At 38.0% G+C, this 12319-nt stretch overlaps 1 protein-coding gene across 1 annotated transcript in view; it reads left to right on the top strand.

Annotated features, from left to right (window-relative positions):
- FAM216A (family with sequence similarity 216 member A) overlaps positions 1 to 12319 on the top strand; it is a 93970-nt gene that overhangs the window by 25839 nt on the left and 55812 nt on the right. Inside the window, exon 3 of the mRNA XM_044068643.1 lies at positions 1028 to 1146. Within this exon, the coding sequence (XP_043924578.1) occupies positions 1028 to 1146 (119 nt within the window). The remainder of the gene's footprint in view (positions 1 to 1027; positions 1147 to 12319) is intronic.

The following is a 12319-nucleotide window of genomic DNA, read 5'->3' as shown; positions in this document are numbered from 1 at the left end:
ACTTGACACTATCATGGGCTTGAAATTGTGATTTCTAATGACATTTGACTGTACATCATTTACTTTAAAGTTTCAGGTGCATAATTCTCAGTATCCAGTGGCTTATGTACCAGCTGAAAAAGGCAGCATCTGGTTTAATGAGCTATCATGCTCACATATTGTGGTATGGATATTTTCTTAATCAAGACCATTTCATCGATCTCCATTTGATCATAACTAACTGACTGAGTGGAATTTCATTGGTACTGTTTCTTCTGTAGTGGCTTTCTTGTCTCCCTCCATCTACCATGCAGTAGGAGACCCCATTACACTCATCATAGTTTAACCAGCTCTGAGGTCACTCAGTCTCAAAATACACTGTATGTTTTGTATTGTAATATTCCATTATGTTGTTCAGTCTCAAAGGTTAGTGCCTGTATTAAATTGTCACCAATCAAATGCAGTCAGACCCAGTAAACTTTAACAATACTAGATCAGAAAACAGCATACACCCTTTCTGCCCCACCAAAAAAATAACTAGACAATCAATTGTGTGTTTATGTTGCAAATTAATGCTTTTCACTGCTACATCTCAATAATCTTGCAGCATAAATATATACTTGCATATTAATATGTAACTATAATGTACAGTAAAGATGCCTGAGGGACTTGCCGGTTTCAGACACAATGCTGCTGATATTTTACATGTACTCTGTCTATAGTAATGTGTTGCTTTGTAAGTCAACTGATGTCTTTTAAATTTTAAACAAATGTCTGTTGGCATTTTCCAATAAACTTAATTCAACGTTTAAGACAGATTAGTTTCCCTTCCTCACCTGTATCACTTCTGTTTACAGAATATGATTACTTACTAACTGTTATAAAATGTACAGAAATGAGAGCAAATACTGTGTACCAGCAGTATATTTTTGTTTACTACACAGTACTGTAGCTGATGTAAAATGGGTTGGAACAGCTGCATTATATTGTATATACAAGCATTCTGAGTGTTTAAAATACCACTCTCTCTTATTTAACTTAACTCTAGACAAAACAAGTGAAATGAAGGAAGAGAAACCAAAGCAGTGCAGGAAGGAAACAGTTGCCATTCCACAACTGAAAACAATTCCTATATACAAATCAGTGATGACAGCACCATTTCTAAAGGTATAGCTACATTTATTCCACTGTGTCGAAACTTAAAAGTCAACAACCTGCAAATAAGAAGTAGCCACTTTTACATTCTCATGTAGATGCTGTGTTCAAGGAACTTAAACTTACTACTGTGGAAGTGGTTGGAATGTTCAGTTTAAGCACTAGTAATGGACCATGGTGGACCACAACATGTATTTTAGCAATAATTCACAACTGGGTGTAATGCAGGATTTACCAATGGTTAGTGTGGTTTGATCACTAGGGCATAGCCCAAGTGATTACACAAAGCCAACCATGGGTAAATCCTGCATTACCCACACACAGGAGTGGATTATTGCTATTATACAAAAAAACTTACATTTTCTAAATAATATCATTGTATAAAAGTCTTTAGTGCTCTTCTGCTGGCTTCTGGTAGTCTGGGGCATGTGGTTGATGTATTGCACATGTTCTGCATGTATACAGGAATAGCTGCAGAGATTGTTGTCGTCTCTGCTCCACTCCCTTTAGATTTTTTGCAGAATGCCCAGTTATTTGTTTCCAAAATATGTGCTTTTCTGGCTAATCATTGAGGACCAAGTCAGTAAATGAATTGCCACTGAACTGATTGTACAGTTCCCATCACAGAAAGCTGTGAGTTTTTTAATATATGTATTTTACTGTAACCAATGGAGTAGTTAAGCCATTTGGAGCCCAGGGCAAGATCCTCGTTTGGTGAGTTATCAACCTGAAGAGCAAAACAAAACCAAAAAACAAAAAAAAAAACACTACAATAATTAGGGGAAACTAACAACTTAAGGGAAAAAACACATTACAACAACTTCTCCTTCAGAAAATGCATAGTGAATGTAAAACATATTATAGGGTCATAGGTTCATAGGTGTGTACTAGGCTAATGGCCCTAGAGCCTTTACAAGAGTAACCCATAGAAGTGCCCTGGCATCATGCCGCCTGACATTAGTTACCAGTGCCTCTATCAAGTAGAGCCACTGTAGTGATCCCCGGGGTAAACCTTCTATTTCCCATCCACTCATCAAGATTTCTCTTGAAGAGGGCCAGTGAGGTGCTCTGCTTGACATGTGTGTGAAGTCTATTCCAGATCATGGGCAGTCTCTGGGTTATGAACCTGTCCCTCCAGCATGTTCTGTTGATTGTGGTAATGAGGCTGAGGTCTCTGGAGCAAGTGGCATGGAGTGATTGGGATTTCTTTAGATGTAGCATTTCTAACAGAGCTGGGTCAGACATGGCTTTGTAAGTCAAGCAGACAATATGAGACAGAGAATAGCTTGTTATTCTAACAACTTTCTAAGTTTTTAACAACATTGAAATATTTTGTCCCTGATCTGATCCCCCAACCACCAACAGCTTGAAGATGCCACTAAATAATAGACATTTGGGTTTCAGAATGACTTCTTCATCCTTCATAAACTGCACAGTAAATGCAAAACATATTATTCTGTAATCTTTATCACAACACTGCAGTATTTTAAACTCTGTCCTGATGTGACCTCCCCCCCCATGCTTGGAAAGAAGTCACTAAATGACAGGCATTTGTGTCTCAAACATCAGAATTCCTCATCCTTCAGAATTGCATAGTAAATGCAAAATATATTACAGCAACTCTCTAGACTTATAACAGCAATACTTTAAACTTTGTTCTTGATCTGATCCACCCACCACCAATAACTTGAAATTGTCAGTATATAATGATAGACATTTGGGTTTCAGATATCAGTCTTCATCTTTCAGAAAATGCATAGTAATGCAAAACATATTATTCTAGCAACTTTCTATGTCTATAACGATAACCAATATTTCAAACTTTGTGATCCCCAAACTTGGAAGTCACTAAATGACAGACATTTGAGTTTCAGACTTCATATTATGGCTTCATTTCAAATAATGCATATTAGTACAAATCTCATTATTATAGCAACTTTGTAGATTTGTAACAAACAGCAATATTGTAAACTTTGTCCTTGACCCCCTCCATCAACAACAACAACTTTAAGTTATCAATCAAATAATGACAAAGATGTTTAGGTTTCAGGCTTCATCCTTCAGAAAGTGCATAGTTAGTACAAGCAAAACATATTATTCTAGCAGCTTTCTAAGTTTATAATAACAGCTAGCCATGTTTTACACATTGTACCTGATGTGGTCCCCTTCCAACTTTCGGACCTCATATCTTTCAGAAGATGCATATTGCAATTTGCCTGACACAAGCAAGCCTGATGTGATCCTCTCCAACTTTCAGACCTCATATCCTTCTGAAGCTGCATATTGCAATTTGAACAACACAAGCAAGAAAGCAACTTTCTCTGAAAAATAAAAACAACAACAACAAAAATTATATAGCATAGCAATTAAAAATAAGTACAATAATAACGGTCAGCAGACCTCTCAACTGTCACTATTTTGAATTGGGAGGAACCTTCATAATTTCAGGATGTCCCTATTTTTGGAAGTATGGCCCTATTTTCAGGCTTGATTTACTCTAATCACACAATTTTCTGAATTCTCCCTCCTCTCATGTGTTTCTTAATGTTGTCCAGTACACGGAAAACCACCCTACATGTCTTCATCAACATACTACTGACAACAATAATTTAAAGAAAGATAGCACACATCTTGCAACTTCCTTTATCTGATGCAATAATAAAATTATGTTATGTGGTAGTAGAATTTTGTGATGCACTTCATTAAAAAAGGTATACGGATTTTACACTGTCTCTGATAATTTGTTTATATTGCACCATAATTTTCTTATTCTCTGTTTACAAGCATTCCTGAGTAGAATCCCAGATCCCTACTTTAAGCTGGAAGACTTATGCACTATTGGTATCAAATGTTATGCTAATAAGAAGTCTAGATTTTTAGATGAATCTGTTCCTAATTTTTAAGGGCCTCTGTTATTATTTTCAATATCTGCAGCCAGGTTGACAGCAATTGATATAACTGTGAGTGTCAATGCTGGCCTGCCTACCTGCCTGCTGCCCACCCGATACCCTGTCCAGTCTCCAAACTCCAGTCCAGTGTGACTACTATTAGTACACTCAACCAGTTGCTTTTTAACTTACCTGGCTACCACCAGGTGTGTTGCTGCTTCAAGCAACAGCCCCAGCCTCAGCCTCCAAGTATACAAGTAACAGGCTCTTGCTGTTCCTGACCCATCCAGTAAAAACAGAAAAACAAATTAAAAGTTAAAAAGAACTCACCAGTCAGATTCCAAATCTCATATAACATTTAAAAAGCAGTTCATCACAAGAAGAGTACAGTAGCACCAACAATGCTATATAGAAAATAATTTTGCTCACATACTCCCTCGAGAGAATAGTACACAAATATGGGTGCCAAGCATAAAGCGTATTAGAGAATGGGTGAACTGTACATCAGCACCCTGTTTGGAGAACAAAAGTTCTCCAGCAGAGTATTAATGTAAAAGTAATGCCTACTGAAAAACAAGTCCGCCACTTTACGGCAGCATATCAAGCTGCCGTGGAGCTCTGACAGAAAAAAACTAACAACAGCCATTATTTTATGCTTGCTAAGCAGCGCTTTAGCTGTTTAGCGAGTGTAAAACAGAAAACAAAAAAATTTAAATAAAAAAGCACACGTGTGTGTATTTATGTATACATGTATGAGAGAAAGAGAGAGAAATCGATTGAGCTTTTATTTTACACTCGCTAGTCAGTGGTTTTCCTCTTTAGCGAGTATAATAAAATAAATGAAACAGGAAAAAAGTGTGTGTGTTTATGTGCTGTCTGTGTGTGTGTGAGTGAATGCATGCACGAAAGCAGAAGAGACTGTGTGTGTGTGTGTGTGTGTGTGTGTGTGTGTGTGTGTGTGTGTGTGTGTGTGTGTGTGTGCGTGCGTGTGCGTGTGTGCGTGTGTGTGTGTGTGTGTGTGTGTGTATGCGTGTGTGTAATATAGAGAGTGAGAGTGATCAACCTTTCACATAGCAGCAGCAGTATCAGTTAAGAGATTTCTGTACCTCCCGACCGTACCTCTCAACCTCTTAGCACAAGAAATTTGGACAGGCACACAAATAATGAGGGAACAAAGGACCGACTGTAGGACAGATTTTAAATATTGCTCTTATAAACTTAGACAGTTGCTAGAATAACAGGGTTTCCATTAGCATGCATTTTCTGAAGCAGAGCTGTGTGTGTGTGTGTGTGTGTGTGTGTGTGTGTGTGTGTGTGTGTGTGTGTGTGTGTGTGTGTGTGTGTGTGAGAGCGACTGAGTGAGTGAGTGAGATGACTACTGGCAGCAGCAGCAGGAGCAGTAAAGAGGTTTGCATACCTCCTAGCACCTTTCACCTGAAGAAATCTGGATAAAGCCTAAAATAAAGGGGAAACAAAGGCTCTAAAATAGAAACAGATTTTAATTATTGCTATTATAAAATTACAAAGTTGCTTAAGTAAAGGATTTATGTTAGCATAAACTTTCTGAAGGAAATAAAAATCTGAAACTCAAATATATGTCATTATTTAGTAATTTCAATCTCCAAAGGCTGCCAACGAACTAAACGGTTTAGGAGTAAGGGACCAAAAAAATAAAGTAAATGCCTGATTATTTTTAAAGTATTATATTTTGGCTGTAAAATGTTTCCTCCAACACCATCAACATATACTACAGCAAGTTTGAAACATTAGGCAGAGGTCATATTTTGCGGCCTGTACAAGCTAGTGCCCGGGGTGATTGCCCCCTTCACCCCACACTTTCTACACTACTGGTTGTAACCTGCTCCGTGGAACAGACTATTAGTTTAAGATTTATTAAAAACAGTTTGAATTCTCTGCTTAGCAGTGTGGAGAAAGTAAGTTAGTGTGTTTCTTCCTGTAGGAAAAAGAAGCATGCAAGTTACCTTTCGGATGATGTCAGTGCATATGCCAATAGAAAGACCAATCATAGAGCAGCCAGATTCTTTCTATTGGTATATACTCGATTTACAATGGACACACTAGTTGAGCTGTCTAATCAGCATGTTCATTTTTGAATAGTAATGATTCTTTATTATATAATTTAGGTTCAACAGCAGAATTTTGAGATAAGGTAAGCAATTACAGCATAAATAAGAAAGGTGTAAGAAGACATGAGACACCAGCAGAAACAGTTTAAAACAGTTTTATTATAAAACACCTACAAGACAATGCATTTGGATTATTCTATTCTGAAATAATCTAAGAGAAATCATAGCTTGCCGCTGACATGGACTCTCTATGTCTGCTATTAGCAGCAAAAGCAAAACGCTTTTCCATCTAACCAATGCAGCCATGTATGGATTTAAACAAAACACTTGTTCGTACTTTATCCTGGAAAGAGACTCAGTTCATCTAACAGAGCCCTAATCTTATATACCTTACATTTGCTAATTTATTCTGATGCTGCCTTTTTTCGGAAAGTTTTCTTATGTTCTAGGCTGCCAGAAAGACCAGTAACCATTTGAATTGTCGAGACCCACTATGTCGAGTCCCAGAATGTGGAGAATGAATGACTGAAAAACAAAGTCTGTGATTGCCAGTTCTCAGAATAATCTCTTTTTTCTGAAATATTGTGATCTCAGATTTGGTATATATAAGTTTAGAGGGGCTTACCTCTAACATTGGGGTGGTGGTGTAGTAGGACTTAGCCCCCCTTCTATAAACAAATTTAAAGGAGAAAAGCTATGTTCAATATTCACTCTTCTGTATTTTCTGTCTGTTTAGTGTTTCAGGATTCAGCATTGCGAGTCCCAATATTTCAATAGGAGGCAGTAAGGACAGTCTACTACATTTCATCATGTAGGAACATAGAAAAAATAATAGACAAGCAATCACAAGGATCATAAGATATCTAGCCGTATACACCTTTAAATAGACACACTTAAAAGTTTGGGCTGTACAAGACAATCCTGTTGTAACGTTGTCTACCAATCAAGACTAGCCTTACAGGTAGTCAGAGTAGCAGTTTGTTTGACCTATATTGGTAATAACTTGTTCCATAGGCTGTGAATATCTTGAGTTAGGAACCTATCCCTCCAGCAAGTCTTGTTTATTTGTTGGTGTAGATTTGGGTCCCTTTTGTGAGGGCCAGATTCAATAACAGCTACATTAAGTGTACACTATGTGTACACTAAGTGTACATGATCTGTATTCAAGAACATTCTAACCATACATATGCTTTCTAGTCACTTAGAAAGATTACACTAAGTGTACATGTAGTCTACACTTTGTGGTAATCTTCATAAATCCCCCCTCAGTATTTAAAGCTACAAGAAAACTGAGGGCTGGCATAAGGGTTAAGGTATTTACCTCACACACAAGAGTTACTGGGTTTGATTCTCACCAGTGGAAACTGCCTAAGCTTAAAATGGCCCACAAGGGCAGCTAACATGTTGTGGGGGATGTTGGCATAATTGTTAAAGTGTTTACTTTACAAACTCAAGGTGCAGGGTTTGATTCTCACATGGGGTAACTAGCTAGGCTTAAAATAACCCACAAGGGCAGTTAGCCTAGTACTAATGCATATCAGTACATTAAATGTAAAATCAGTAGGAAGACTAAAATTAGGAGGAAGAAGTGGTGTTATATTTGTGTTGTCTGTACACTCAGAACAGTGTATACTTAATATACACTTAGTGTAGGCATCAATAAAAACCAGGGTGAGTGTTTGTAGATCCACTGGCTTTGTAAAGACAGAGAAGGTCAAATATGATTGGGCCTTTCACTGTTCAAAAAGCAAGACACAGGTCCCCTCAGAGCAGCCTTGTAAGTTACTGAATACAATGAGAGTTGTGCTAATTGGTCAGAGAATAATTGAAAGATTTGAGGCCTTTGATTTTATTGGTAAGGTTTCACTGGAACCTTTATAGTTGAGCAATATGCTTTGATTTACACATACCAAAGGGAATATTGTATTAATAGATGGGTCTGACAATGGAAAACTACAGTGGCATGATGATTACTTTGGATCTTAAAGCCATTCCCTTGGAAATTAACTGGGTCAGATAGAAGTATTTTCTGACTATAGTGGACATATGATCATCAAATGAAAGAAAACTGTCCATATAAATACCCAGGTCTTTTTATGACCATGTTTGTTTGAAGAGAAATCCAATTTAAAACATAGGAGGTGGGAACACCTTTTTTACTGAATGTTACTATGCCATACTTTTTTGCATTTAACTTAAGACTGTTTTCAGTACACCAGATATGTGCATATTCTACCCCTTTCTGGAGTTGTTTAGTATCTGTGGATGACTGGATAACAGTGCCAAGTTTGCAGTCATTGGCAACTTGGTCAACCACACTTCTGGGATATTGGACTGGATGTCTGCAAAATAAATTCTTCAGAGGAGCGGGTCCCGCACTGATCTCTGTGTTACTCCCACTAGTTAAAATTTTACATTCAGAGATGATACAAGCAACCTTTACAACCTGGGATCTCTCAGATAGCCAATTTGCAATTCAGTATGTAACATTGGGGTTTACATTTTTCAGTATTTTGGGAATATGTAACTATATTATATACTTAAAGGTATATATGGCTCGGCATCATATGGTTTTCATTATTACTTGCCTAATTATTCAATAATACCATCATGGGAAATGGTGTCAAAAGACTTGGCCAGATCAAGATAAGCAGTGTGCACTTAGTGACCACTATCCACAGCCTCTGTAACATTTTCAGAAGTTTACTGGGTTCAGGAGATGGGACCCGCCCTTCACAGAACTAAACTGATTAGAATAGATCAATTCAGTTGCCTGTGTCTCCATAAATGAGTTCTGCTATGATATGTTTCATAGCTTTTCATATATAGCTGGTGCAGCTGATGGGCCTATATTTGCCTGGCTCTGTAGTAAGAACACATTTGTGAAGGGGAGAGACAGTGGCTGTTCTTCGGGCATCAAGCACAAACATTGTGGATAGGCTGAAGCTGAAAAGGCTCAGTTAGTACATACCTGGAACTGGTAAGAATGCAGCCATGTAGGTTGTCTGATCCCAAGAAAGCATTATTTCTAGTCTTTGGCTGGGATTTTAAGACTTGTTCCAAAGTGATTTAAGAAGAAACTAAAATTTTAGGGATAGTGAGTACAAAACTGTGGGTAAGTGCTGTAAAGCTAGCACTAAATGTACTAATATAATGGATATATCCTTGGGATTGGAATAAATGATATCACTGTAGATGAGCTCAGTGCCTTGTTGTACATTATTTCTTAATTTCCTGTTATATCTGAAGAAAGATTTGTAGTTTCCTTTGATATCTGTAATGACCATAAGCTCATAGTCTGCTTTACATTTTCCATTGCTCTTCAGTTTCTTGTTGGCATATTTCTCTGTGGTCCTGAGACAAGATAATGGGGATTTCTTACAACTTTTCATAAGTTACCTTCTTTTTTATAGTTTGTTGATATGGGAGTTCCAAAAGAGAGGTTTATTCTTGAATTTACCATTATATTTAGGGTGAATGGGAACAGACTTTTCTATGCAGCTGTTTGTACTATACTGCTAGTTGCACCTCCTTTCTGCAGAAGGACCATACCTGGTCAATCTCAGAGTAAATTTGTGGTTACCCATATAGTCATCTAAATTATAAGGAAGATGGTGAATTGCATTGTTTAACATGCAAGAAAGGTTTATTCTGGAGGTTAGGGAAGGGCAGTGATATAAACTCATCATCCTGCAGTGTTTTATCTACCTGTTGGTGAAGACTTAGGTCCCTGTTTGTAGTACTGGTAAAGATAGTGGACTTGGAGAGAAACAGGAGAACCAGAAAAATCAGTTCTCTAATGGCATAGTAAGCGAGACAGAGATCTACCCTGAAAAGTCAATAAGACACTGAATAAATGTATAGAGCTTCCAGCCTCTCTAGTAAGCTTAGGGACTTTAGGCCTGTAATACTTTTTAGTTAGGAATTATTGGGGTCTTTCTAATTGTTTGATATCTCCAAGAGACATTGCATTGAATAAATGGCCTGATCAATGTTGAGTATAAGGGAGTGATTACCTCTTTAGAACTTGATAATATTCCTTTCATAATTAGCCAGGCTTAATAAAAGGATTTCCTTACAACCATTGTCACATAATGGTCAAAACAGAGGGCGCTATCAGCCCAAGTCCCTAATGCTATTTTTGTTTTATAGAGGTGTATTGTGTGGACACAATGATAAGAGTAGGGCTTGTCTACCAAAAGTGATGGTACTGTACTTTTTAGCTTTTAGTTTGAGACCATTTTAGTACACTAAGAGTTTGCAATAGGAGTTCATTCTATAGGGTTTGGATGTCAAAAGGTGACTTAACAACAGCTCTCAGTTCGCAATCATTTGCAGACTTTGTTCTCCCAAGGTCTTGGCTCTCTGCTTGGAAGTCTGAGAAGTAAATACCAAAAAGCAGAGCTCCCAGCATAGTGCCTGAGGAACACCTATGGTCACTTTCACAATTTCTGATAAGACATCTGCAACTTGCAATGTGTGGGTTCTGATTTTCAGCCAGTGTGCTATCCATCTTACTATATATGGGTCAGTTTATAAAGCATTTAACTTCTGTGTGATGCCAGCATGGGGAATGGTGGCAAAGGTCTAGGCTAGGTCAAGATACAATGTGAGCACTGCAGAGCCACCATCTGCATCCTCCATAATCCTTTCAAAGAAATGTACCAGATTAAATAGACAGCATCTAATCTTCACAAAACCAAACTGTTTGGGGTCAAGTCTAAAAAGATTCTCAATATCCCAGTTTATGAGATCAGTTATAATAGATTCCATGGCTTTACAGATGAGGCTTGTAAGTCTGATAGGTCTGTAATTAGCTTGGTCAGTTGTAAGGCCACCCTTATGGAGGGGCATCATCACTGCAGTATGCCACTCACCATACCTCTCAATCTCTTAGCTCAAGAAATCTGGACAATGCCAAAAATAATGGGGGGACAATGGCCCACAAATAGGGACAGATTTTAAATATACTGTTCTTATAAACTTTAAAAAATTGCTAGAATAAAGGGATTTGTGTTAACATGCAATTTCTGAAGGATGTGAAGTCTGAAACGCAAATGTATTTCATTATTTAATGACTTCTGCATTTGTGTGGGTTTCCTCTGGGTACTCCGATTTCATTCCACATTACAAAAACATGCATCTGGAGCATTTCTCCCTGGGCTTCCCGTTGAAAATTGGCTTCATTCCAAGTAAGACTTTCCCGGTTAACAATGTTAAATAAATAAATAACATTCACTTTTTTCAACATCTCTTTCTCACTGTTCACCTGGAAGCTACCTTCCATCAGATTCCTGGTCCACAACATCAGTCTGTTACCTACTCCTACTACAAGTTTGGCATAGATTTTTGCAAACTGCTATTGGACTTTGCTAATTGCAGCACAAATGTTAGTACCATATTCACTGCTGCAGGATCCTGAAAATATCTGCATACCTTGGACTACATGAAGCTATTTGTTTTTTTATTCTGGTCTTTAATTGTAGTATGTGGGGTTATGTATATTTAAATATGCTTATCCCTTAACTACAGGAAGTGCATATCATGTGGTACACCTTTTTCTAGAAAGCAGTCCCAGGGAGTCATTACGATAATATGGTAATGAGGTGATCTGGTACTCTTTGAGGTCCCACTAGTGGGAACTCACCAGTGTCTCTGTTTGGGGATTGGAGAAGCTTGAGTTTGGTAGCAGGTTTATGTACCCTATAGGGAACTCTATTGCTGAAGATAATTTGTCTGTCACAGTGGAAGTGTTGGGCTGGGTTCTTTTGACAGCATTTGTATGTTGTGCATCTTGCCCACAGTGAAGGCAATTACTCTGCTGACAAACACAGCATGATTATGCAGTACATAACTGCTGTTCTATAGGCTGCTCCACTGGAACCAATGGTATTCCAGTGGTGCTAGCTTTCTGAATCATGTAGATTTGAAAAGGAATGGTTTGCATATATACTCCATACATGGAATACAGTGTTTACAGTGGAACAAGGCTGCATATGTGTCTTCCCCATTATGTACAAATCATTATGAATCGTTCAGGGCTTACATATGCAGGCATACTGCATTGCAGCCCCTGCACTGTTATGCAGCAGTGACAGTGAGTGGTGCCTCTAGACACTAGAGCTGCGTGGGAAGAAAAGGAAAGACAAAGATTTTGCACCTCCCTTGGGAGGAGATTTTGGGGCATTTTTTCAGGATCTACACACTACT

This window comes from Protopterus annectens, chromosome 4.part0 (genome assembly GCF_019279795.1).
Source record: "Protopterus annectens isolate FY-2018-M chromosome 4.part0, PAN1.0, whole genome shotgun sequence".
Lineage (NCBI taxonomy): Eukaryota > Metazoa > Chordata > Ceratodontiformes > Protopteridae > Protopterus > Protopterus annectens.
This window is presented reverse-complemented; position numbering and strand designations above follow the sequence as displayed.